This window comes from Hyperoodon ampullatus (genome assembly GCF_949752795.1).
Source record: "Hyperoodon ampullatus genome assembly, chromosome: 16".
NCBI lineage: Eukaryota > Metazoa > Chordata > Mammalia > Artiodactyla > Ziphiidae > Hyperoodon > Hyperoodon ampullatus.
In genome coordinates this window covers 57,015,629-57,041,866 of record NC_136929.1, presented here as the reverse complement: position 1 = coordinate 57,041,866, position 26,238 = coordinate 57,015,629, and the positions used below count along the sequence as shown (strand labels likewise).

The 26,238-nt window shown below is 46.8% G+C and overlaps 1 protein-coding gene across 1 annotated transcript in view; it reads left to right on the top strand.

The window, feature by feature from the left end:
* Positions 1-933: 933 nt before the first annotated feature.
* SIAH3 (siah E3 ubiquitin protein ligase family member 3) overlaps positions 934-26,238 on the top strand; it is a gene marked incomplete at its 3' end in the record, with an annotated part of 77,443 nt that continues 52,138 nt past the window's right edge. Inside the window, exon 1 of the mRNA XM_079721967.1 lies at positions 934-1,181. Within this exon, the coding sequence (XP_079578093.1) occupies positions 1,047-1,181 (135 nt within the window). The 5' untranslated portion in view covers positions 934-1,046. The remainder of the gene's footprint in view (positions 1,182-26,238) is intronic.

Genomic DNA, 26,238 nt, shown 5'->3' with positions numbered 1-26,238 from the left:
TTTGCAGAGACAAGCAAATGATGTTGTATGTGTGCTCTTAACCTCTATTTTAACGTCTCCAACCATCTAGTGGTTAATTAGCAATTTGCTGCCCACCAATATGCAAATGAATGACAAGCAAAAGCCCTCCGCATCTGTAATTATTTTGCTGATTTACAAGCCACTCTCCTCTCCGTGTAGGTTTTTCTGTGTGTGTGCATTCATGCATCAGGGATTTCATTATTTTTAGAAACGTACTCTGTACACTTTTATGCTTTAATATTTTCAGGCTTCAGTAATTACAGCATTATAGATATACATACATGTTTTTCCCCCTCAACTCCAAACGCATTTATTTGTCAGGAATGCTTTTTCTCTGATAAAGAGTGGAAAGGCAGATTTATCAAGGGGCTGAAATCCAAACTGCAGAGAGAGTCAGAGCACAAGATTGAAAGATGCACGTTTCTGCTGTTGCCAAATCCTTATCTGGAATCTGAGGAGTCTTGTAATATTTGATTTTCTCCCAAGCAGCTCTGGTGAATCAAGCCGCGATCTGCGTTATCCATCTGCTTACTTTGGTGCAGGGTGCTTTACTATTTGGCGGTTGAAATGCTTTACGTTTTTGCCAGCGCGTTAAGAAAGCCTCTCGTGTTAAATTAAGTCAATTAATAAATGGAGACACATTAAGCAATCAATTTTGTCAGCCTATCTCCCCAGCATTATGTATGGTTGGCTGTAATCACAAGATAAATGCAATGTGCTGATCTATGGTAATGTTCAATGATACATTCTCCGCCAGGCTCAATTCATCAGGGAGTTTCGGTCGGGGAGGCATTTGTTATTGGCTGTCTCTGCACCTCAAGGATAACATTTCTGTCCTTTCGATTGGCCGCCTCGCTGCTGCAAGATTCTAACCGTCTTATTTTGATGATTGAATATGAAGGCACACTAAGCCGGGCTGGAGCGTAGTGTCTCAGAGGCTGCGCTCCTTCCAGACCCCAAGGACTTACAGCTTCCTCCGCTGCCTTCCTGTGCCAACAACCACCCACCCCCCCAAAAAAGTTGTGATGCTTTTCTTCACCCAGTGCTTTGGGGCTGTGTTAGATCTCATTCACCTCCGCTTTCAGCACTACAAGGCTAAACGGGTGTTCTCCGCCGCTGGGCAACTTGTCTGCGTTGTAAACCCCACGCACAACCTAAAGGTGAGTGGCTCTCTCTCGCTTGACGTTCCCGCGGCTTGGGTTCAAGTCCATCCTCCGGGGGCGTCTGTGATCCTCCCGCGAGCGCGGGGAACGCGCGGCAAAGGCTGGTCCGCTGGCGCCAGGACGGTGTTGGGTACCCGGGGCCGGTGCCTCGGCTCATTCTCCCTCTCTTGGTGGTTGGATGCTCTCGGCGACAGTGTGTTGTTTCCCCGACTGGCAAAAGCAACTGGAGTGAGAGTCTTTTTTTTTTTTTTTTTCCACGCTGTCAGCCTAGGAGTGGGGCGGAGGTCAGAAGTGAGGACGGTGGACGGCGCAGGGGGCTTGCCCCTCTCTCTCCCAAGTATTTGTGGGCAAGTGTTTAGGAGACAGGATTTGAAAAGTTACCCAAATCGCAGTCTGTCCCACGTGCTGGAAAGGCAGGCGAGCACACGGATTTAGGAAGCCCCTCTGGCTGCCGCTGAAGTAACTGGGGTCGGGGTGGGGGGACAAGAACCCCGAGGCAGGGATCTGGGAGTTGGGGGAGAGCGGCTCCTTCTTGAAAGTGTTTTCCCCTTGTGCTCAGACTCGGCGTGAGTGGGGATCGGGGTGGGGGCGGGGATGTCGGGAGGAGTTTGTCTCCTTTCCTTCCTGCGAGCTAGATGCGCCCGGTGCGCGGGGGACAGGAGGGGCAGATGTGCTTCAAGAGTATCGAAATGAAACCGGCCCCGAGCCGCCACTGCCCGCATCACCGCAGGCGCTGCGGGTGCCTCTTTGCTGTGGCCGCCGCCGGGCTGCGCTTCCGACGCCGCTGCGTTTGTGCCTTCAGGTCAATGCCCTTTAAGGGAACAGCCAAAATATGGGCTGGAGGGACCGCTTCACATCACCGCCGAGACTGGGGGAAGTGAATGCAGAGCCCCTGGCTAGGGGAGGCAGGGGAGACGGGAAGGCAGGGCGGGAGGGGCGGTGCGAGGGCGCAGCTGAACTCCCCGCAGTGGGAAAGTCTGAGCCCAATGGGCTCTGTCCCCAAATAAACGATGGACTCGCTTGGGAGTTGCTTTCCTGTTCTCGTTATACCCAAGGTGGAGTGACGGGGGAAGGGCACGTCTGCAGCTGAGCCACGGAATAGTCTCTGCCAGAATAGATCTGTCATTCTGACCACTGCTGTTGGGCAGGAGATGTTGCTTGTTGCTCCACACTTTCTAAACTCCTGCAGTCAGACTCTCTTCAGCTGGAGCCCTGCAGGCCAGTGCTGAAGGATGCCTCCCTGCAACACCCCCGCCCTTCCCCACAATTCCTGGAAGTCCTCAGGAGGGACAGCTGCCTGGAGTCCCTGGGGCCATATGCCAAGGCCACTCCTGGATGGAGGGATGATGCACTACTGTGGGACAGCTATGGTGCTCCTGACCTAGGAACCGGCTTTCTGCGGTACCCAAGCTGTGACTAATACCATCTCCCTCAACCGCTCAGCCTCCCAGATCCCAGTCCCTCCTTCTCTCGCGCTCTCTCTCCCTTTCTCTCTCTTCCCCTCAGTCTCCTATTTTCTTTTTCCCTTCATGGCTTACTTTTATAAATGAGAATTCACCCCCCAGTCATCCTTGGCAAAGCGAGTGTATGATGTACCTACTAAAATATGATTCTGAATTCCATTTTAGGGCCACTTTTGAGACTGCATTCAAACTCCCATTATTTTGTCGCTTTACATTAGTTAGTTCCCTGTGGCAAGAAATTTTGTTTATTCCTGTTTCGTATTTTAAAGCCTTTACAATTTTTTTATGAGACTTAGCATTTCCAAAGTTTGAATTTAGATGGTTCGTTGGCTGCAGCAGATGATGGAGGGGAGGAAGGGTGCTAAGGTCTTGGTGTGGGCTGGAGTGAAAAGCCTCTGTGTGTATGTTTCAGTGATGTCAGCCTGGACATTGATAGGTAGTCCTGCTGCCCGGACTCAGGAGTCCAGATTCAGTGTGGCAGTCCTTGGGTCAGTGCTGACTAGCTGTGTGACCTTGAATGACTCGATGTCTCTGAGCCTTCCCTTCCTCACCTTCAAAATGAACCTATGAATCTTTAGCCTGCCTCCTCCACGACTCTGTGAGGCTGAAAAAGAGATGATACTCAAGGTAGATGTGCTTTATAACGGTCTCCTCCAAAAAAAGATTACATTATTGTACATAATTTGTAGGGTTCCATTAGGAACTTCAAAAGTTATCACTTAAAGCCTCCGGCCAACCTAGTAACATAAAAATAGTTGACATATGCTTTGAGAGGCTATTTCCCATGGCTCACTTTTTCACGTACATTCTCATTTGGCTTTTCATTTCCTATAAAAAGCCACTTAGAGATTTTGCTCAGATGAGTGTCACTGCAGATAAACAAATCAAATCGATGGCCGCTAATGTTACCAGGGGTTGCAGCAGGACACACAGGATTTACGGAGGCTGTACCAGGCGGAGACAGACCTCCGCATCTCAGGTTGCCCCTGGGGAGGTCTCATCCAGGCTCCAGGTGGCCCATCAGGTAAGTTTTACCTGCTTCTCAAACCTGAGGGCTAACAACCCTTTGGAGCTGATAAAGGAACAGTTCTCTAGGAGCATTGCTGCCCCATCACTGATATTAAAAAATGCATAAAACCTCGAAAGAAAGTGCTCCTTCTCAGCATTCCTTTCCATAGACAGACCACAGAAATATGCCTTAGATGTAATAAGCTGTGATCCACATAGGAAGAAAAATTCTTTTTTTAAAGAAAAAAAAAAAAAAAGCTGTGGCAATGTTAACCCAGAATAGCTATTGATCTGCGGTGCTTCCCCGCATTTTGTATGACAGGCTGGTACATAAAATGGTGACCAAGGACAGAGACTGCAACCTTGCTTTCAATTTTCTAGGTTGCATATTGCTACAAAGAGGGCTGGGAAGCCTGTGTTTTTCTTTGTGGAAGCATTTTTTGCACTTTGTCCTTTCCTGAGAATGCTAGCAGTACTTTAGGACCTGAGGCAAGTGCGGAGTTATAATCAAAATTCACTTACTGAACAGAGAAAATTGTGTATTTACCATGCTTCTACGGGTCACCTTCATTCTCAGTTTTATTAAGGCAATTACTCGGTAACCTGGGATTCCTTCAAGCAAGCTGATGCCTTTCCTTCTAAGTGGAAGGCAGAAGCCTTCCCGGGGAATGCAGACAACCCAGTTAAAGCCATGACACTCCTTAAGCCCACCCTACTTTAAAGGGGTGTTTAGAGTCGCTGGCCTGGAATAGGAGGGTCTTCTGCTTCAAGAAGAATCCATAGCAGAGCTGGCTCTGTGGACTGCAAATGGCACTCTGTGTTGCCCCGTGTCTGTCTGTCTGTCTCTGCCTACAGGGATGGCTCCTTAAAGGGATCAGGCCCCCCACTTCTCCTTCCCACCCCATGAAAAGGGACCACCAAGGAGCCGGTGATCTTGGCTGGCTGCCATCTGCTTCCTCATTCATGGAGGTCACTGAAATGTGGCCCACGGGCTGCAGGCTGGCACCGGGGAGGGTGCGGGCTCCTGGTCCTGATTCAGCACTGCTTTCTCCCTCGTGTCCTTTGCTTGTTTCCAAACCAAGAAAGCCTTTCTCTCCTGGCTCCTCTCCCATCGACACTGGCTGCTTGTACAATGCCCTGCCCCGGGCAGCCCTCCCTGCTTCCGACCCATCCCCAGAGGTGCCCTGTGAGGGGTGACCTGGCCAGTCTCTGCACCCAGGCCTCTCCAGGGAAGGGTCTGTAGTGGCAGCCAGACCCCTCTGGGGTCAGTGCTCAGCACTTCCCAAGCGGACAGGCGCTGAGCTGAGGCTGGCTGGGCGACTTCCTCCCTGTAGCCACAGCGCTTGATAAACCAGGTTCTGAAAGAAGTCTAGCAAAACACTTGCTGGCAGACTTCCAAAAGGCCCTCACCAGGGCCAATGTCCATTGCTGAGACCCCCAGTGCCCTCCCCAGCATCCAGACCTGAGGGCGGAACCTCCCCACCTCTCCTGGGAGGCTATTCATACCTCCATCCAGCTGGTCCAGTCCCTGCAGCTCTTTTCGATTATTACCCGTTAACCTTGAGTTGACAGACAAACAGACACACACACACACACACATACACACTCACAGTCATGCAAACACACACAGTGGGAAGGGCATATGGGACAATGATGGCTTTAATCTGTGCCTGACAGATACTAAATCTAAAATTAGGGCATTTTAGTACCATCACTTGAAGCATCCACGTACCTTTCATTCTAAGACCAACCCATATGGATGAATGTGTTCTGAGTGATGGTGGAGCTGGTGGGCTGGGGATCAGCCAAGGAGGGAGCCGAGGAGAGGTGGGGGGACAAAGGCAACCCTCACCTCTACCGTTCATGGGCTGATCTTTGGAGATCCCGTGCCTGCCCTGGGGCTTTCACTAACTCCGCTTGACGTAGCATGGCAGGCAACTGAAGGAAAGCTAAAGACATGAACATCATTTTTAGAGATTTAGAGGTGGCCCTGGAGTATTCAGCCTGAATAACTGGTTTAAGGCAGTTAAAGGCTTCCGATAAGATTGTTTCATAGGCAGGGTGTGGGTTGCTCAGCTCTTCCTGACACAGCCATGTCTGAGGGTCGCATCCCCAGTCTTCTGGACATTTCACCACCTTCCTTTGCTGCCCGGGCTGGAGGCTCTTCACAGCTCCAACAGCACCTTAGACGGGGGCGGGCAAAGGAGGAGGGAGGAGCTGGCTGTCCTCACTCTGTGAGCTTTATCCTAAAGGCTTTCCCTGGCTGCCTCCTCCAGCCCTTTGGTTTCTGTGAATATTATAAGACATTCTACACTGTAGGCACAGAGCAGTCATGCAGCTTTTCTGGTTAATGGAGATTGCAGATGAGGCTCCTGAGTCACATAACTGGAGGCGCGAGCCCCGAGCAGCCATTCGGTTAGCAGCGCGCTGGTGATGGGGAAGCAGGGGAGGCTGAAGCTGGCGCAGAGGTGACATGAGCCCCTTGCCTCCGTACTGCATTTACCCGGCAGCCCCAGAGCAAATTTTGTGGCTCTCCCTTCACCACGGTCCCTCAAGCTGCAGGGACTGTTTGGAAGAAATAAGAAAACAGAGACTGAAGGCTTTTTTTGAAATCCACAGAGAGGTCAGAGCTATTTGGATGGCTTCCCTGGGGCAAGGCAGAATGTTTCCCTAGCAATTAACAATAAGAAAAAAAAAAATTAACTGTCTGGGATGGTATTTTACTCTTAGCAAAGTCATCTGGACTCAACCAACTCTGTTCCCCAAAGGGGAAAGGCGGCCTGTTTAGACACAAAGTGCCACATGGAAGGGGTTACCTGGAGAATGGAGCTCCATTCTCTATGGCTCAGAGAGTGATGGGGAGAATGCCAGAACTGGGAGCCTTAACTGTCTTAGTTTACAGTTGAGGAAACGGAGGCCAAAGAGGGGAATGACTTGTATTCAGTTCCTACGGCTGCTGCAACAAATTACCACAAATGGGGCAGCTGAAAATCAGAGTGATCTATTTCTCAGAGAAATCAGGAGGCTGGAAGTACAAAATCAAGGTGTCAGCAGGGCCAGGCCTCTCCAAGGCTCCAAGGAAGAGTCTGTCCCCTGCCTCATCTGGCTTCTGAGAACTCCACGTGTTCCTCGGCTTGTGGCCGCATCCCTCCAATCTCTGCCTCTGGGGTCACATGGCCTCCTTCTCTCCTTTGTGTGTACCTCTTATAAGGATACAGGTTATTGCATTTAGGGCCTACTTGGATAATCCAGGATAAGCTTCTCATTGCAAGATCCTTAATTTAATCACACCTTCGGTCATATAATATTCACTCTTTTGCTAGTTAAGGTAATATTCACAGGTTCCAGGCATTAGGATGTGAATATATCTTTTCAACCCACTACTTGACTTTTGCAGAGTCAACCTATTTAGTGACAGAATTTAGGAACCAGAAGTCAGCTCTCCTGATGTCAGACCTAGATCCCCTGCACTGCCCCAGGCTGCCTTCCAATTAGCCCTAACTAAATATCCCTTGCTTGGGTGCATGCTGTGGAAGAAGAAAATTGTGGGGACCCCCCTTCCTGTACCCCATCAGGCCCAGGCCAGCAGTGTGACCCCATGGGCTGCACCACACACCCACCATCTCCCCTTTGTCAGATCCACATTTCAATCTGGAGCCTCTTCATCTTCCTCCCTTATGCCCCTACCCCCTCCATAAATCTTCTTCCCTTTTCTTTTCTGAATTCTTTAAAAAAATATATAATTAACATGGAGGCATGCACATCATATTTAAAAAGCAAATGTAAAGAGATACGCTGTCAAAAGCGTAGAGCATAGGGAATTCCCTGGCGGTCTAGTGGTTAGGACTCCACGGTTTTACTGCTGAGGGCCTGGGTTCAATCCCTGGTCGGGGAACTAAGGTCCTGCAAGCCACAAGGCCCCAAAAAAAAAAAAAAAATGCATAGCGCATTATATTTTGCCCTTAGTACATATTTTATAAATCCACCAGGTCAATATGGGGAGAAGCAGTGGGTGTAGGAAAAAAACATGGGCTTTGGGGCAGACAGGTCTGAATTCAAATCCAGGCTGTGCCACTGGCCAATGTGTGACTTTGAACAAATGACTTCCTCTCAGAGGCTCCATTTCCTCCCTCTATAAAAAGGAGAAAAGAATACCCACCTTGTGACCACCTAGAGGGGTGGGATAGGGAGGGTGGGAGGGAGACACAAGAGGGAGGGGATATGGGGATATATGTATATATATATATAGCTGATTCACTTTGTTATACAGCAGCAACTGACACACCATTGTAAAGCAATTATACTCCAATAAAGATGTTAAAAAAAAAAAAAAAAGAACGCCCACCTTCTATGACCGCTGCAGGCGTAAATGAGTTCACAAAAGGAAAATGTCTACCACAGAGGAGAGAGTCGGTAAATAGCAGCAGTTATTGTCAACACGGGTCATTACGATAAAACTAAAAGCGACTCCTGGGAAGTTAGAGTCAACTCTCCAAAACCCCACCTCCGGTCTTTCTCCGCCTCCCCTCCCTCCCTGCAGGCCTCGGTACTTGCTGTTCCTTGGTATTTGTGAATTGCCCTTGGCCTTGAAGAGATTTTGAACGGAACAATTTCTTGCCTTACATAAAAGTCAGATTTGTCCTAATGTCAAACTTCAAAGAAAGCCCTGAACCCTGCTTGGGTTCTGAGCCCAGAAGTGCAGTGGGAGACGGGCTGGGGCTGGGAGGACACGTGTGCCTGCGGTGGAACAGGGGCTGAGGACCTGGTGCCCATCATTGGAGCCAGGAGCCAGTGCTGATGAGGCCCCTTTTCCTCCCACCCCGGGACGGGCCCTCGTGACTTATGCATGCCTTCTTTTCATTAGAGGCAGCTGACTAAGCACAGGGGCTAGCGGCCCTGTGAGGGGCACCTGATCCGGAGCAGTGGGGGGGTCTGAGGCTGAGTGACACCACTGAGAGATGCAGCGGGGTGGGGAGAGGTAGGTGGGCAAAAACTGCAAGCCCCCCTGGGAGACTGGACATTTCCTCTCTGCCCTTCAGTTCATTCTGCCTTGAGGAAGTAGCTTCCCTCTGAGCCGGGCAGGATGAAGGGGGTTGATGCTTAGTGGAGGACGCAGCCCCTGGCATCAAGGGCAGGCGAGAGGTGCTCGGACCTTTCTAAGCCAAGAAAGAATTCCTGGATCCCACTGGCATCAGACACTTTTTTTTTTTAATTGAAATGCATTTTGAGTACTTAAGTATGGATATTAAACCGGGCATGACTATCTCTTAAACAACTATGTTTGAGTGTTGAGTGTGTGTGTGAAAGAGTATAAATTTAGCCACACAGATTTCAATTACGTGCATTTAATACATTTACACTATTATTATAGCTATCCAAAGAGAATCTACTCAAAATGAAATTACAACCATTATTTGAAATTAGAAGAAACTAAAACTATACAGTATGGATCAATCAATTAAACTAGGAGAATCCCCCAAACCATTTTTTTTTCCAAATTTATTTTTTATTGAAGTATAGTTGATTAACAACTTGTATATATATATTTTTCTGTTTATAACAAATTTAATCAGTTATACATATACATATGTTCCCATATCCCCTCCCTTTTGCGTCTCCCTCCCACCCTCCCTATCCCACCCCTCCAGGCGGTCACAAAGCACGGAGCTGATCTCCCTGTGCTATGCGGCTGCTTCCCACTAGCTATCTACCTTACGTTTGGTAGTGTACATATGTCCATGCCTCTCTTTCACTTTGTCACAGCTTACCCTTCCCCCTCCCCATATCCTCAAGTCCATTCTCTAGTAGGTCTGTGTCTTTATTCCTGTCTTACCCCTAGGTTCTTCATGACATTTTTTTTTCTTAAATTCCATATATATGTGTCAGCATACAGTATTTTTCTTTCTCTTTCTGACTTACTTCACTCTGTATGACAGACTCTAGGTCCATCCACCTCATTACAAATAGCTCAATTTCGTTTCTTTTTATGGCTGAGCAATATTCCATTGTATATATGTGCCACATCTTCTTTATCCTTTCATCCAATGATGGACACTTAGGTTGTTTCCATCTCCGGGCTATTGTAAATAGGGCTGCTATGAACATTTTGGTACATGACTCTTTTTGAATTATGGTTTTCTCTGGGCATATGCCCAGTAGTGGGATTGCTGGGTCATATGGTAGATCTATTTGTAGTCTTTTAAGGAACCTCCATACCGTTCTCCATAGTGGCTGTACCAATTCACATTCCCACCAGCAGTGCAAGAGTGTTCCCTTTTTTCCACACGCTCTCCAGCATTTATTGTTTCTAGATTTTTTGATGATGGCCATTCTGACTGGTGTGAGATGATATCTCATTGTAGTTTTGATTTGCATTTCTCTAATGAGTAAAGATGTTGAGCATCCTTTCATGTGTTTGTTGGCAGTCTGTATATCTTCTGTGGAGAAATGTCTATTTAGGTCTTCTGCCCATTTTTGGATTGGGTTGTTTGTTTTTTTGTTATTGAGCTGCATGAGCTGCTTATAAATTTTGGAGATTAATCCTTTGTTAGTTGCTTCATTTGCAAATATTTTCTCCCATTCTGAGGGTTGTCTTTTGGTCTTGTTTATGGTTTCCTTTGCTGTGCAAAAGCTTTTAAGTTTCATTAGGTCCCATGTGTTTATTTTTGTTTTTATTTCCATTTCTCTAGGAGGTGGGTCAAAAAGGATCTTGCTGTGATTTATGTCATAGAGTGTTCTGCCTATGTTTTCCTCTAAGAGTTTGATAGTGTCTGGCCTTACATTTAGGTCTTTAATCCATTTTGAGCTTATTTTTGTGTATGGTGTTAGGGAGTGATCTAATCTCATACTTTTACATGTCCCTGTCCAGTTTTCCCAGCACCACTTATTGAAGAGACTGTCCTTTCTCCACCGTACATTCCTGCCTCCTTTATCAAAGATAAGGTGACCATATGTGCATGGGTTTATCTCTGGGCTTTCTATCCTGTTCCATTGATCTATCTTTCTGTTTTTGTGCCAGTACCATACTGTCTTGATTACTGTAGCTTTGTAGTATAGTCTGAAGTCAGGGAGCCTGATTCCTCCAGCTCCATTTTTCGTTCTCAAGATTGCTTTGGCTATTCGGGGTCTTTTGTGTTTCCATACAAATTGTGAAATTTTTTGTCCTAGTTCTGTGAAAAATGCCAGTGGTAGTTTGATAGGGATTGCATTGAATCTGTAGATTGCTTTGGGTAGTAGAGTCATTTTCACAATGTTGATTCTTCCAATCCAAGAACATGGTACATCTCTCCATCTATTTGTATCATCTTTAATTTCTTTCATCAGTGTCTTATAATTTTCTGCATACAGGTCTTTTGTCTCCTTAGGTAGGTTTATTCCTAGATATTTTATTCTTTTTGTTGCAATGGTAAATGGGAGTGTTTCCTTGATTTCACTTTCAGATTTTTCATCATTAGTATATAGGAATGCCAGAGATTTCTGTGCATTAATTTTGTATCCTGCTACTTTACCAAATTCATTGATTAGCTCTAGTAGTTTTCTGGTAGCATCCTTAGGATTCTCTATGTATAGTATCATGTCATCTGCAAACAGTGACAGCTTTACTTCTTCTTTTCCGATTTGGATTCCTTTTATTTCCTTTTCTTCTCTGATTGCTGTGGCTAAAACTTCCAAAACTATGTTGAATAAGAGTGGTAAGAGTGGGCAACCTTGTCTTGTTCCTGATCTCAGTGGAAATGGTTTCAGTTTTTCACCATTGAGGATGATGCTGGCTGTGGGTTTGTCATATATGGCCTTTATTATGTTGAGGAAAGTTCCCTCTATGCCTACTTTCTGCAGGGTTTTTATCATAAATGGGTGTTGAATTTTGTCGAAAGCTTTCTCTGCATCTATTGAGATGATCATATGGTTTTTCTCCTTCAATTTGTTAATATGGTGTATCACGTTGATTGATTTGCATATATTGAAGAATCCTTGCATTCCTGGAATAAACCCCACTTGATCATGGTGTATGATCCTTTTAATGTGCTGTTGGATTCTGTTTGCTAGTATTTTGTTGAGGATTTTTGCATCTATGTTCATCAGTGATATTGGCCTGTAGTTTTCTTTCTTTGTGATATCTTTGTCTGGTTTTGGTATCAAGGTGATGGTGGCCTCATAGAATGAGTTTGCGAGTGTTCCTCCCTCTGCTATATTTTGGAAGAGTTTGAGAAGGATGGGTGTTAGCTCTTCTCTAAATGCTTGATAGAACTCGCCTGTGAAGCCATCTGGTCCTGGGCTTTTGTTTGTTGGAAGATTTTTAATCACAGTTTCAATTTCATTACTTGTGATTGGTCTGTTCATATTTTCTATTTCTTCTTGTTTCAGTCTCGGAAGGTTGTGCCTTTCTAAGAATTTGTCCATTTCTTCCAGGTTGTCCATTTTATTGGCATAGAGTTGCCTGTAGTAATCTCTCATGATCCTTTGTATTTCTGCAGTGTCAGTTGTTACTTCTCCTTTTTCATTTTTAATTCTATTGACTTGAGTCTTCTCCCTATTTTTCTTGATGAGTCTGGCTAATGATTTATCAATTTTGTTTATCTTCTCAAAGAACCAGCTTTTAGTTTTATTGATCTTTGCTACTGTTTCCTTCATTTCTTTTTCATTTATTTCTGATCTGATCTTTATGATTTCTTTCCTTCTGCTAACTTTGGTGTTTTCTTGTTCTTCTTTCTTTAATTGCTTTAGGTGTAAGGTTAGGTTGTTTATTTGAGATGTTTCTTGTTTCTTAAGGAAGGATTGTATTGCTATAAATGTCCGTCTTAGAACTGCTTTTGCTGCATCCCATAGATTTTGGGTCATCGTGTTTTCATTGTCATTTGTTTCTAGGTATTTTTTGAGTCCCTCTTTGATTTCTTCAGTGATCACTTTGTTATTAAGTAGTATATTGCTTAGTCTCCATGTGTTTGTATTTTTTACAGATTTTTTCCTCTAATTGATATGTAGTCTCATAGTGTTTTTGTCAGAAAAGATACTTGTTGTGAGTTCAATTTTCTTAAATTTACCAAGGCTTGATTTGTGACCCAAGATATGATCTGTCCTGGAGAATGTTCCATGAGCACTTGAGAAGAATGTTTATTCTGTTGTTTTTGGATGGAATGACACTTTTTAAAAAGCACAGAGGTAGGCCACAGGGCTGAGTTCCCTTACTCCAACCTGAGTTTCTACACACACACACACACACACACACAAAGACACACACACACACACACACACAGAGTCAATGGAGGTTCTGAGATGCCAACCTGTTTGTACCCTGAGTAGTCTCTGAATAGCGCACGATCACAGGGTACAGGGCTTCTCTGGTGGCGCAGTGGTTAAGAATCCATCTGCCAATACAGGGGACACGGGTTCAATCCCTGGTCTGGGAAGATCCTACATGCCATGGAGCAACTAAGTCTGTGCACCACAACTACTGAGCCTGCGCTCTAGAGCCTATAAGCCACAACTACTGAGCCCACGTGCCACAACTACTAAAGCCCACGCACCTAGAGCCCGTGCTCCACAACAAGAGAAGCCACTGCAATAAGAAGCCTGCACACAGCAACAAAGAGTAGCCCCCACTCGCCCCAACTAGGGAAAGCCCAAGTGCAGCAACGAAGACCCAATGAAGCCAAAATATATATATATATATATGTGTGTGTGTATATATACATATATGAAGATCACAGGGTACGAAGCCCAGTGGATGGGGAAACCTGGTCCCCAGCACTGTGGAGGAAAGCACAGAGATGAACAAGATCCCTCTTCCCGACCCAACCTGTAACTGACCACTCCAGCCTCAGGAAAGAGGTAAAAGGGAGAAGACAGTGATGGGCGAGAAAAGAGTAACATTCTAGTTGAGGTCCTGGAGTGTGGGCTTTGGAGTCAAACTGATCTGGGTTTGAATCCAATGCTGTCACTTGCCTTGAGTAATCTCTTTGACTTCCCTAAGCCTGCATTTCCTCAACTATAAAATGATTGTTCTGAAGGTGAAATATCATGATATACATAAAGTGCTTAGCATAGCACCCAGCACCTAATACATACTCCATAAATGGTAACTATCATTGCTAGTAAGTGGAGTCCCTTAGAGATGTTACTTGATACACAAGATGTGACCAAGATTCTTTTGCCCAACTTGTATGAGTGATCAAACTTCTACTCAAACTGGATGTTGGGGGAAAGAGAGGGATGGGTCAGCAGTAAAAGGAACTGTCTGTTGAGTGACCAAGATTTTGAGCATGGCAGGTCCAAGCTCAGAGAACCAGAGCCATGCTCCAGTTCCAGGTCCTGGTCTAACAGATGAGGCCCAAGGGGGTGATGCCCAAGGTCACAGCTGATGAGGGGCAGGGTCCACTGCTCTTCCTGTGCCACCACACTGCTGGGGGGTAGGGGCGTTGGATAAGGATGCTGCCTGTCTGCTATGACCCCCACACACTGGGCATCTTCCCCAGGGGTCCCTGTCCTCAGGACCTTGCCAAGGTATAAAGCAGCCGGGTAAGAGTGGGGCGTTAAAAAGGCAATGTTCCTCATATCTCTAGTGCTGGCACAAATACATAGCGAGTGACTGAGATGAGGCTCTACGTGACATCACTCAAGCCAGGAAGCCATAACCCTAGGCTTTCACATAGCAGGGTGGATCAAGTTCTGCTACAAAAGGCTGCATTTTCATCTTGACCTTGGGCCCAGGATGAAAGCACCACCAGAAACCAATCTGAAACCAGCCTAATGTTTTTAGCAGAAGAACAAGGTCCTTGTGGATAATTTAGAATTGTGGTGTAACAGGAAATAGCAGTTCTACTTGCAAGATGCTGTAGCTCAATAATTCCTTGGTCCTTTAATGTATGTTTAATCACGAACCGGTGATTAGGAGAGATCTGTGAGCCGCAGAGCTATCTCCAGGTGGCACTGGGAACTCCAGCCAGGAGACACTGGCCTGTGGAAGGGACAGGGCCCCGCAGGATGAAACTGGAGAGTGTTCTCTATGGAAGGGAAAGGCCATCGCAGACCACGTTTGGGGAGGGAAGACGGGGTTAGCATGGCATTAGGAAGGCTCCACAGAGACAGAACCAAATCAGATCAATACCAGCTTTTACAAAAGACTGGCCAGCCCATCTAGCGATCTGCCCAGCTTTGTAGCCAATGCCATGGTCCCTCAGATCTAATTCCTACGACTTCATCAAGGATGTGCTGGGAAGTCCCAGGCAAGTAGCCACTCAGAGCCTCGCGTTCCCTTTCTATAAATTAGAGGTATATCGTGACTTAGGCTAAGCTGGCCACATATCCTGAAATCCACAGACTGTAGTTTTCTGCTGTCACAGTTATGCACACAGTAATAACAATAATGATCAGAACAACCACAAAATAGCTACCATTTATTGAAGGCGTGCTATGTCCAGGAACTGTGTTAAATGCTATGCATTTAGTTCTCCCTAGGAAATAGTATATTATCATTCTATCAAAGCAAAGGAAAGGAAGAGAACTTACTCAATCTTACACAACTGTTTGCGGCGGAGCCGTTTAAAATTAAAATCCTGTGCTTTTAAGCACTTCTTGGTATGTCATCCCTCAGTGTTCTCTTTTCACAACAAACAACTGGCCATAGGACTAATATTGAGTATATTATATTTCATTGAAAAATACTGCGCTAAGATCCTGTCTCATTCACCTTGTGTCTGCATACATCAAACACACACAGATGTCCCAGCTCTTGGGGGCTGATCCTGGGAGGAATGCTCTAGGCTCCCGTGGGCTGCCTGGTGGAATGGACACCTGCGTCCAATGGCAGTGACTTTGTCCCTTCCTCCTGCTTCCTGGAGTCACTTCCCAAATAAACCACTGCATCCGAGTTTTTATCTCAAGCTCTGATTTGGGGGAACCCAAGTTAAAACTATATATGTGTTTTTGTTTGTTTGTTTGTTTGCAGTACGTGGGCCTCTCACTGCTGTGGCCTCTCCCGTTGCGGAGCACAGGCTCCGGACGCGCAGGCTCAGAGGCCATGGCTCACGAGCCCAGCCGCTCCACGGCCTGTGGGAACTTCCCGGACCGGGGCACGAACCCGTGTCCCCTGCATCGGCAGGCGGACTCTCAACCACTGCGCCACCAGGGGAGCCCTGTGTATATGTGTTTGAATTAGCTCACGTTTATTGAGCACTCACTAAGTGCTAAGCGTGATGCTAAGTGATTTACCTGAATTGTCTTTTTAAAAATCCTCAGAACTACGCCAACAATCTATCCCCAAATTACACACGAGGAAGCTGAAGCACAGAGAGATTAAGTAACTTGTCCAAGGCTGCATTCAATCAGTGGTAGAGTTTAGCTGGTGCTTTTAATCTTTGTTAAGCTGTCTCTCCCTCTCGGTCACAGAACTGCTTACCTGGAAGCTTCTACAAAGAGCCTAGCCTTCCAATTCAGGCTTGATAAAAATTATGATTTGCATAAAATACTTGAAGGAAATCTTGGCAACAACTTTATTTAAGTGCACGACTCAAAATTATCCTGCAGAAAAGGAAGTTGGTGCTCCGTGATCATTTTTTTAAATGGGTTACATGGCTGGACAGGAGGACAGATCATCTGCAACTAGCACGGACCCCCAAATCTGGGACATGTGATCATCTTGTCAATTCCTCACTTGGTTCTCAATGGCAGTGGGAACTAGTGGACCACGTCAGAAATGCAAACGTTCTCTAAGCACTGGTATAGCATTAAACAGGCCACTTTTTCTCTGAGAAAAGAAGAAAGAAATCTTTTCAGACAAAAGCAAAAATGTCCTTCAAGAGAATGTGGCTCTTCCCCTGTCACACCAGTTCTCTGAGAGAGTCACAGGACTTTGAAATTTCCTTTCCCATTAGCAGCCATACTTTATTACTAAATTTATTTTTTTTAACTAAAATCGAAGAGGAGGGAAATTTTAATGACCATTTTCTACCTCACTTCACTGAGCCTCTACCTTGATTAGGGGAAGGGTCGACCCTTCCCCCTAATGCACTTCAAACATTTCCTTTTTCCAAAGCTGCCGTGGGAAGAACTGAGCTGAGGGAGGTGTCCGGGTGAGAGGTGAGCCTCTGGGAGGAGAGCGGAATGATGTTTGTGAGCTTTGTGCCCAGGGTACAAGCTGGAGCCGCAAGGAGCAGCGTCTACACTGACTTCAGGGGGCGTGAGGAAAACGCTCAGCCAGGCGCTGTGGAGGGGAGGCCACCAAGGTAATCCCCCAGGGGTCACCTCATCCAGCAGCTCTGACATCTGGGGAAAGTCACAGAGGCTACAGAGGGCTGACGGGGGACACTGACACGAAGGAACTAAAGGAATTCTGCGAGGAAAGTGCCTCAGACTTGAGCGATGTGCCATCACCACCATTCCGAGCCCCGCATGACCCCTGCTCATCCCCACGCCCCTCAGGGTGACGGCCTGAAGGACCACAGCGGGGGCAGGGGGCTGGCGCTGCAGGCACCTCTGCCGACCCCAGCCCTGCCCGGCCTCCCCGTAAGCAGGAGAGCTGATGAGCACGTGAAGAAGCTGCCTCAGTGAAAAGACAGTCTCTTCAGCAAGTGGTGTTGGGAAAGTTGGACAGCCTCAGGTACATCAATGAAGTTAGAACACACCCTCACACCATACACACAAATAAACTCAGAGGGGCTTAAAGACTTAAATATAAGACATGACACCATAAAACTCCATAAAACTCCTAGAAGAGAACATAGACAAAAAAACTTTCTCTGACATAAATCGTAGCAATATTTTCTTACATGAGTCTCCCAAGGCAAAAGAAATAAAAACAAAAATAAACAAATGGGACCTAATCAAGCTTATAAGCCTTTGCACAGCAAAGGAAGCCATTAACAAAACGAAAAGACAACCTACAGATTGGGAGGAAATATTTGCAAACAATGTGACTGACAAGGGCTTCATTTCCAAAATATACAAACAGCTCATAGAACTCGATATCAAAAAAAACAAACCACCCAATCAAAAAATAGTCAGAAGACCTAAATAGAAATTTCTCCAATGAAGACATACAGATGGCCAAAAGGCACATGAAAAGATGGTCCACATCACTAGTTATTAGAGAAATGCAAATCAAAATGACAATGAAGTATCACCTTACATGGGTCAGAATGGCCATCATCAAAAAGTCTACAAATAATAAATGCTGGAGAGGGTGTGGAGAAAAGGGAACCCTCCTACACTGCTGGTGGGAATGTAAACTGGTGCAGCCACTATGGAAAACAGTATGAGGGTCCTTAAAAAACTAAAAAATAGAACTACTGTAAGATCCAGCAATCCCACTCCTGGGTTTATATCTGGAAAAGACAAAACTTCTAATTCAAAAAGATACATGCACCTTAATGTTCACAGCAGCGCTCTTTACAATAGCCACGGCATGGAAGCAACCCAAGTGTCCATCAACAGATGAAAAGATAAAGAAGATGTGGTACAGATACACAATGGAATATTACTCAGCCATAAAAAAGAATGAAATATTGCCATTTACGGCAACATGGATGGACCTAGAGATTATCATACTGAATGAAGTCAGACAGAGAAAAACAAATATTATATGATATTCCTTATATGTGGACTCTAAAAAATAATACAAATGAACTTATTTACAAAACAGAAACAGACTCACAGACATAGAAAACAATCTTATGGTTACCAAAGGGGAAAGGGAGGGATAAATTAGGAGTATGGAATTAACAGATACACACTACTATATATAAAATAGATAATCAGGGCTTCCCTGGTGGTGCAGTGGTTGAGAGTCCGCCTGCCGATGCAGGGGACACGGGTTCGTGCCCCAGTCCGGGAAGATCTCACATGCCGCGGAGCGGCTAGGCCCGTGAGCCATGGCCGCTGAGCCTGCGTGTCCGGAGCCTGTGCTCCACAACGGGAGAGGCCACAACAGTGAGAGGCCCGCGTACCGCAAAAAAAAAAGATAAACAACAAGGAAGGTCCTACTGTATAGCACAGGGAACTATATTCAATATCTTGTAATAAGCTGTAATGGAAAAGAATCTGAAAAAGAATAGATATCTATATATGTGTGTGTGTAACTGAATCATTTTGTCTACACCTGAAGCTAACACAATATTGTAAATCAACTACAGTTCAATTAAAACAAATAAATAACAAAAGACAGAAAAATAGAAGCTGCCTCATGAAGCCCAAGTGATACATGTTTATGGTAATTAAATAAATGCCAGTTGGACCCTTCTCAGCGTGCTTGCTGAAGTCGGTGCCAGACACCTGAGGCTCTCCAAGAACCCAAGAGAAATGAGAGCGGAAAGGCGGGCTCCCAGCAGGCACTCACCACGGCTCCATGAAAACGCTCGGCCGAGGAGGCTTCCTCAGAATCCAGAGGCTGGAGCCCTTATCTGCGGCCTGGCTCTGTTCCCACGGGGTCTTGGGCAAGTCATTTAACCTTGGCTTCTCCATCTGTCAGGTGAGAGGTGACACTTGCTCTGTGCCTCCCTCCTGGGTGACCTCGGTGTGCGGAGGACCGCTCTTCACTGCCGACCTCATCCACGCGTGGTCTCTTTTCAAAGGGGTTTGAGACAATTGAAGCCAAATGGTAGCGTGAACAGGTGAATAAAATGGAAGAAAAGTGGAGGACGCGAGTAGTTAATTGGAAAGCTTAACCCATTTATCGTTGCAGAAATTTAGTAGAAAAGTGAAATTCTACAGATGTATTTCAAACACCTCTCAGTGTACTGGAAAGATCATGGCCTTTGGACTCAGATGTGGTTTCAAATTTAGTTCCAGTATTCATAGCTGTGTGACCCTTGGCAAGTGACAACCCCTCTGAGTTTCATTTTTCTTGTCTATAATAAGACAAATGCTGCGAAGCTGGTGGAGGCTTCAATGTGACAAATACATGCAAACGTACCTAGATCAGTGCCCAGCACGCAGTAGTGCCTTCGTGGACGCTGATTTCTTTTTGCCTGCCTTCCTTCCTCTTTTCATTTTTTTTTTCCCCATGGTAAATAAGGAAGTCTCCAGGAAACACTTCTGGCGTTATTTGAATAGTGGATTAGATGAAACTCTCTGAGAATGAGAAAGTTTGAAATTACGAAAGGAAGAGAGCCTTGTCATGCAGGGAAGGGAGAAATCTTCAAGATGAGAAATGACTCAGTAAACTTATCCAAAGTCACCAGATGAGTCTTTTACATTCTCTACGTCGTATTTTTGTTATCTGGGTGTAGAATTAATACAATAAGTTCTCTCTACAACTGAGATCTCCCAAGGGTATCTGGGAGTAGAACAGGGAACCCTGGGAGGATGTTTTTTCCACGTGAAGCTGGGAAGACCAGGGGCAGGGTCACTGTTAGGGAGGGCAAGGGGTGCAACTCCAGACGGACGTGAAACTTTGCAACATCAGGACGCCTGGGCGGTCTAGGGGGCGCTGGAACCTGCCAGTCCCCTGTTCCTGGAGCTGGCACTGGACGGCAGACGTCTGCACATTTTCTACTAACCAACTAGAAAGTAAAGATGATACAGCTTCCCTGGTGGCGCAGTGGTTGAGAATCCGCCCGCCGATGCAGGGGACACGGGTTCGTGCCCTGGTCCGGGAAGATCCCACATGCCGCGGAGCGGCTGGGCCCGTGAGCCATGGCCGCTGAGCCTGCGCGTCCGGAGCCTGTGCTCCGCAACGGGAGAGGCCACAGCAGTGAGAGGCCCGCGTACCGCAAAAAAAATAAAAATAAAAAAAATAAAGTAAAGATGATAAATGCAGCTCCTTCTTGCACTCTGAGGTCACGTGGGTGTGTCCAGGCAGGCAAAGAGACAACCAGCAAAATTCCAGGCAACTGGCTGGTATCAGGGATGCGCAGCCGCAGGAAGCAGCCCATGCCACCTCCTCTGTGTAGCCTGTCCTGATAACCCCTCACCCCAGGGAGAATCAAACCCGCCTTGTCCACCTCAACTGAATTAATGTTCATCACAGCCCTCAGACTCTTCCACTCTATGCAACCATTTGCACGTCTGTGTCCCTGTCACACACGGTGAGACCCTCCAAGGCTCTGTATCCCCAGGCCTAGCGTAAATGACCATCGCACACTAGGTGCTTGGTGAATGCGGGTCTAATTAATAAATGGAAGGCTCAGGACTGTAAGAACATGGTAAGGAAGCGGGAGAACTGAGCGGGTTAGCAAGACAGAGGCTCAAGAGCAGGGAAAGAGACAGAGCCTGTCTCCTGAAGCCTACGCTAAGCTGGAAACTTACAAGGAGGACAGTCGGGTTACAAGGCCAGAGCTAGACGAGCAGTGAAATTTGACCCAAGCCCCGCAGGTCCCTCCTGCTTGGGGACAGTGTTGGGTTTCTGAGCCTGGACTGGGTCTGGGCTCACAGTTGGGGTCAGTGATACAATCAAGTGTAGTGTGATGCTGAGGGAGGGACTCTGGAGCCACACTGCCTGGGTTCCACCACTGCCTCCACAGCTATAAGCTGTGCAATGCTGGACTTGCAACCTAGCTTTTTACTGCCTCAGTTTTCCCATCTGTAAAATGGGAATCGTAACAGTAGTACTTGCATCCTAGGATTGTTGTAAGGGCTGTTGTCATTACCAGATGCAAGGAGGGCACACTTAGTCCACAGGTCCTGACAGTGATGCAGTGTAAGAGGAAAGAGGAATCTAGTGGGTTCTGATTTCTATCCACTCTATTACAGCTGCTCTAACTTAAACTGGGTAGTTGATCATCTGCAGGTCAGTTCTCTCTCTACATGCTGCTGAGAAATGTTTTAAGGTCCACTTTGGGAGAGTCTGGGAGTCACTACCATGATGGTGCCACGGGTACTTTTAAAAGAACATGGGTTTGGGCTTGTTTTGCTGGTGTATTCAAATGAACCAGTGGGCTTTGTGGTTTAGGCTTTCTGTCCCTTTAAAAGGGACAAAAGAACATTAGAAAGCTCCTTTAGATGTTAAAGTTCCTTTTTGTTTTTAAAGGCACATGTACTATGAGCCAGGCACGCTGTTCTAATTACAAATATTAACGCACTTAATCCTCAAAATAATCCTGTGAAATAGGGCAATAACTATCACTAGTATACAGATGAAGAAAGGCAGAGAGAGGGTAAGCACTGTGTCCGCAGCCACACAGCAGTGAGAGGTGGTGCCAGGAGCATGAACTCAGGAGCCTGGCCCCGGAGCTGCTCCAGTGTCTCCTGTTACACCTGTTATGCCAGAAGATCTAAGTTTGGGTAAATTCACAGGAAGGTAAGCGGGCCTCTCCCAGCCCAGGGTGGGTTGAGCTGCCTGATGGTCCTAGGGTAGCTCTGTCTTTCCTGCTGGAAGGAAAGGAGAATCCCACAGACCATATCAGACTCCCTGGGTTGACTCCAAGTGGCCCAGCTTTGGAAGGGAAGTTCTGTGGTCCCCCCAGAAAAGGAGCTGAGAAGCCAGGCAGACAACCCCCATGAGGTCAAGGACACTGCCTACCAGCTATGGGGCCTGAGCTCCCAGGGAGCACAGCCCTGTAACCTGAGACCTTAGAGGTAGATCGCTTCTTCCCCTTGGTTTACTATTACCTCTCAGATGGTCCCCGACTCAGACAGAGGACTGGGGGCCTGGGGGACTTCCTCCCTCTTCTCAGCAAGTGGAGGGAGCCCCAGGGAGCCCCACGGATGCTGGTAAACAGGTGTATGTGATTGCCAGGCCTTCACAATTGGACAGCCTTTCCTTTCTCCTGATAGAGGTAAATGTTGATAACTCAGTGATGATGATAAAAATTGTAAAGTGCCAGGCACAGCATGTTTAGTTACAAAAGCCAGGAAATAATTGCTGCAGCCTTGCCGCTAAGAAAACCAGTTGTTGAGTCCAGGATAATTCTAGTAAGAAATTGGCACCCAGGGATTAATTGTTTAGAATGTAATGACCGCTACAACCCAAATTAATGAGAACAGAAGGCAGTTTCCAATTTGAACCTCAGGAATGAAACAGACCTTGCCAGGCTGGCTGATACAGAAAAAGAGAATGGAGGACTTTTTTTTTTTTAACCTCACTAGTGATTGGGCGAAAAATCAGAAAGCATTTTGCAAGAACAGCTTCTGAGAAGACTAGCCAAAAGTCTGTGAGGACGCCTCAGGAAAACTCTTGATTGATTAGTGAAAGCCTGGCTGAGCTCGTCCTAGAATCCCTGAGCAGGTCTGGGGGCAGCAAGGCAGGGGTGAATCATCAGCGCGCTGGGGGAGAGGGAACGGATGCCAGGCATGGAGACAGACCCGCCCCTGACACTTCAGCTTGACCTTCAGCAGATCACCTCTCCTTTCTCAATCTGCTCCTTCCTGCAGACCTGGGATGGACTGCAGTACTTACCCTGCCAACCTCCACGGCTTATTGTGAGGGTCAAACAAGAAAATACCTGGCAAAGTGCTCTGTGGTCTTTAAATCACAATGTGGGTGAAGAGTAGTATTTGGATAAATTACCTCCTTCCACATTCTTTTGTTTGCTTAGCCCTTGTTGTTCTAAAAAGGACTCAAGGCAACCTGCCTATTTTTTCCTCATTTCTTGCAGAGTCATAAGCACTCTGTAGAAAAATTGTCATGGCGAGCAGTGTTCAGCCCCAGAAAAGACCCAGGATGGTTTGCTGGGTCCATTGGACAGGAGTCTGAGGGTCCCGGTGGGAGCAGAACCCTTAGCAGGTCTTCAGAGCATTGAACGTGATGGGGAAGTGAACATGGGGTAGCCCATTTGTTCATGTGTCTACTTACTGAGCTCCTGCTATGAGCATATATTTACTGAGGACTTGCTATGAGGATTGGCTCTATCATGGAGAGATAAAAGGACCCTCAAGGGGCTTCCCTGGTGGCGCAGAGGTTGAGAGTCCGCCTGCCGATGCAGGGGACGCGGGTTCGTGCCCCGGTCCGGGAAGATCCCACGTGCCGCGGAGCAGCTGGGCCCGTGAGCCATGGCCACCGGGCCTGCGCATCCAGAGCCTGTGCTCCGCAACGGGAGAGGCCACAACAGTAAGAGGCCCGCGTACCGCAAAAAAAAAAAAGAAGGACCCTCAAAAGATACCTACTTAACAAATACCCATGGGAGAGGTCCCCAATTCTTCACCAGTTTCCCAGTTCTTATCCATTTCCCTCCCATCTCCATCCCTCTTCCTAGCTGACATTGGTAAAAGAGGTGCTGAGCAGGATTCCCCTGAGTTCTTTCAACTAACTGGAAGGCATGCTCATCACAATGAGGAATCCCAGGACTGCCCGCCAGACTTGAGTGGTCAGAGTAGGTACTGAGACAGGATGCAGACTTGGTGCTCCTGGTCAATGGAAAATCTCGAGTGCTGTCAGAGGATGTGGTGAAATTGGAAACCTTGTGCACTACTGCTGAGCCTGTGAAACGGAGCAGCTGCTGTAAGTAACAGTGTGCAGTTCCTCGAACAATTTAGCATAGAATTACCATCTGACCCAGCAATTCCACCCCTGGGTATACACCACAAAAACTGGAAATGGGCTCAGACAGGTATTTGTACACCCATGTTCACAGACGCATTAGTCACAACAGCCAAAGGGTGGAAACAACCCGCGTCCATCAACAGATGAATGGGTAAGCAAAATCCATATGGTATATCCATATAATGGAATATTGTTCAGCCATAAAAAGAAATGAAATTCTGACATACGCTACAACATGGGTGAACCTTGAAACTATGAGGCTAAGTGTAATAAGCCAGTCACAAAAACACAAAAACTGCATGACTGCACTTATATGAAATATTTCAAATAGGCAAGTTCATAGAGACAAAAAGTAGATTCGAGGGTACCAGGGGCTGAGGGAAAGTGGAACTAGGGAGTTTTTGCCTAATGGTCACAGTTTCTGTTTGGGGTGATTTTTTTTAAGTTCTGGAAAGAGATAATGGTGGTGGTTGTACAACATTGTGAATGTAACTGATGTCACTGAATTGCACACTTAAAACTACTAAACATGGCGAATTCTGTGTTATATATTTTTTTTACCATACCAAAAGTATACTTTGTTCAAAAAAAAAGGTCAAGTCCTTGAACTTGCTGGTCATAGCGGGGCCCTAGCTTACCATGGGGAGCTTCATGCCACGCCGCTCTCGCCCTCACTCTCCGGCCTCTTGGGCCTGGTTCAGCCTTCCTGTTCATCGTGCTCTCTCCCATAGCTGTGCCTTTGGAATGCTCCTCCACCCACCCAAAGCAAGCCTTTTCAGACCCCTCAGGCTAGGTCAGGTTCCTTGGTTATATGCTCTCAAAGCCCATACACTTTCTCTTCAAAGTACAACCTCCAGTGATGGGATATTCCAATGATGCCTGACTCCCCCTGGCTCTCCCAGGGACAGTTTAAATCTCTCTAGTTTAGTGCCATTGCCCATAGCAGGCCCTCAGTACATAAATATGTGCCGGATGAAGAAACACATGAAAGACTGAGCTAGTCCGTCTTCTTCCCACCTCCTCCATCATCTCTATCCCATGATTCATTATCCACAGGACTTCGGTCTGTCTGAAATAATTTGAAGTATTTATTTCTTTATGTATCTGTGGCGTCCCTGCCTTCTCATTAGAATGTGAACCCCTTCGGGGTAGGTCCCTTTTCTGCCTTGTCCACTGCACTACCCCCAATATAGAACAGTGCCTGCCATATTGTAGGGCTCAATGGATATCCATTCGATCAATGAATAAGCAGACCTTCATTAGCTCCTGCCTGGATTATCTTCTTCTCGATTTCATGGTCTCCATATCAACGCCAGAGTCCTATGGCTACAGACGTTGATTTGCCTGTGTCCCACTTCTGCTTCAAGCCTTTAGTGCTCCCCCAGGGTCCAGAGGGATGGTCCCTGTTCCTGTTAGAGCATACACTGGCCTCTCCTGACACACCCCAGGTCACCGCTCAAACCTTCCCAGGCTGGAGGGCTCTAAGCTCACTACACAGACCGTTCTTAACTCACACTGTTCTCTCTCCCCAGAATACCCTTCCCTGCTTCTTCGTCTGGTTAGTACTTTCCCACCCATCAAGACTGCTCAGATGCCATCTCTTTGCAGGATGCCTTCCCCAAACCTCTATCATGACCCAGTATTGTTAACCGCTGGGCTCTCCCACTAGACTTGAGGCAGGAGAGCTGGGAGCAAGTTCCGCTCATGTCAGGACAGGGCTCACTGCCCGGCAGATGGCAAGCCCTCAGTGAAGAGGGGCTTCACCAAACCCAACTGTTCAGAGTGAACTTGAGAAGGACAAGAATGGTCTCTTGTTTGAGACCAATGATCGCAATTCTGTAGAACCACCCTTGGACCAGACAAAAGGGCATTTTAAGCCCCGAGCTCTGCAGGTCCCACCTGGCCCTCATGCTGTGTCCCAAGCCTGTGGGGTAAGGAATCTGCAGCTGCAAGTGAACATTCCCACCTGGAGCTCGCACCTTCCCTTCCAGGCCTCTCTCTGGGTATCCAGAGCGTATCTTTTGCAGATCTGTGCCCCATGCCACCAGCGTGCTGGGCGGCTGATTAAGGAACGTTAAGGCTTCCTTTTTGTGGAGACCGTGGACAGAACTTAGATGTGCAGGCTGGGGTGACCACGTACATACATCGGGTATGGGATGGAGCCAGAAATAGG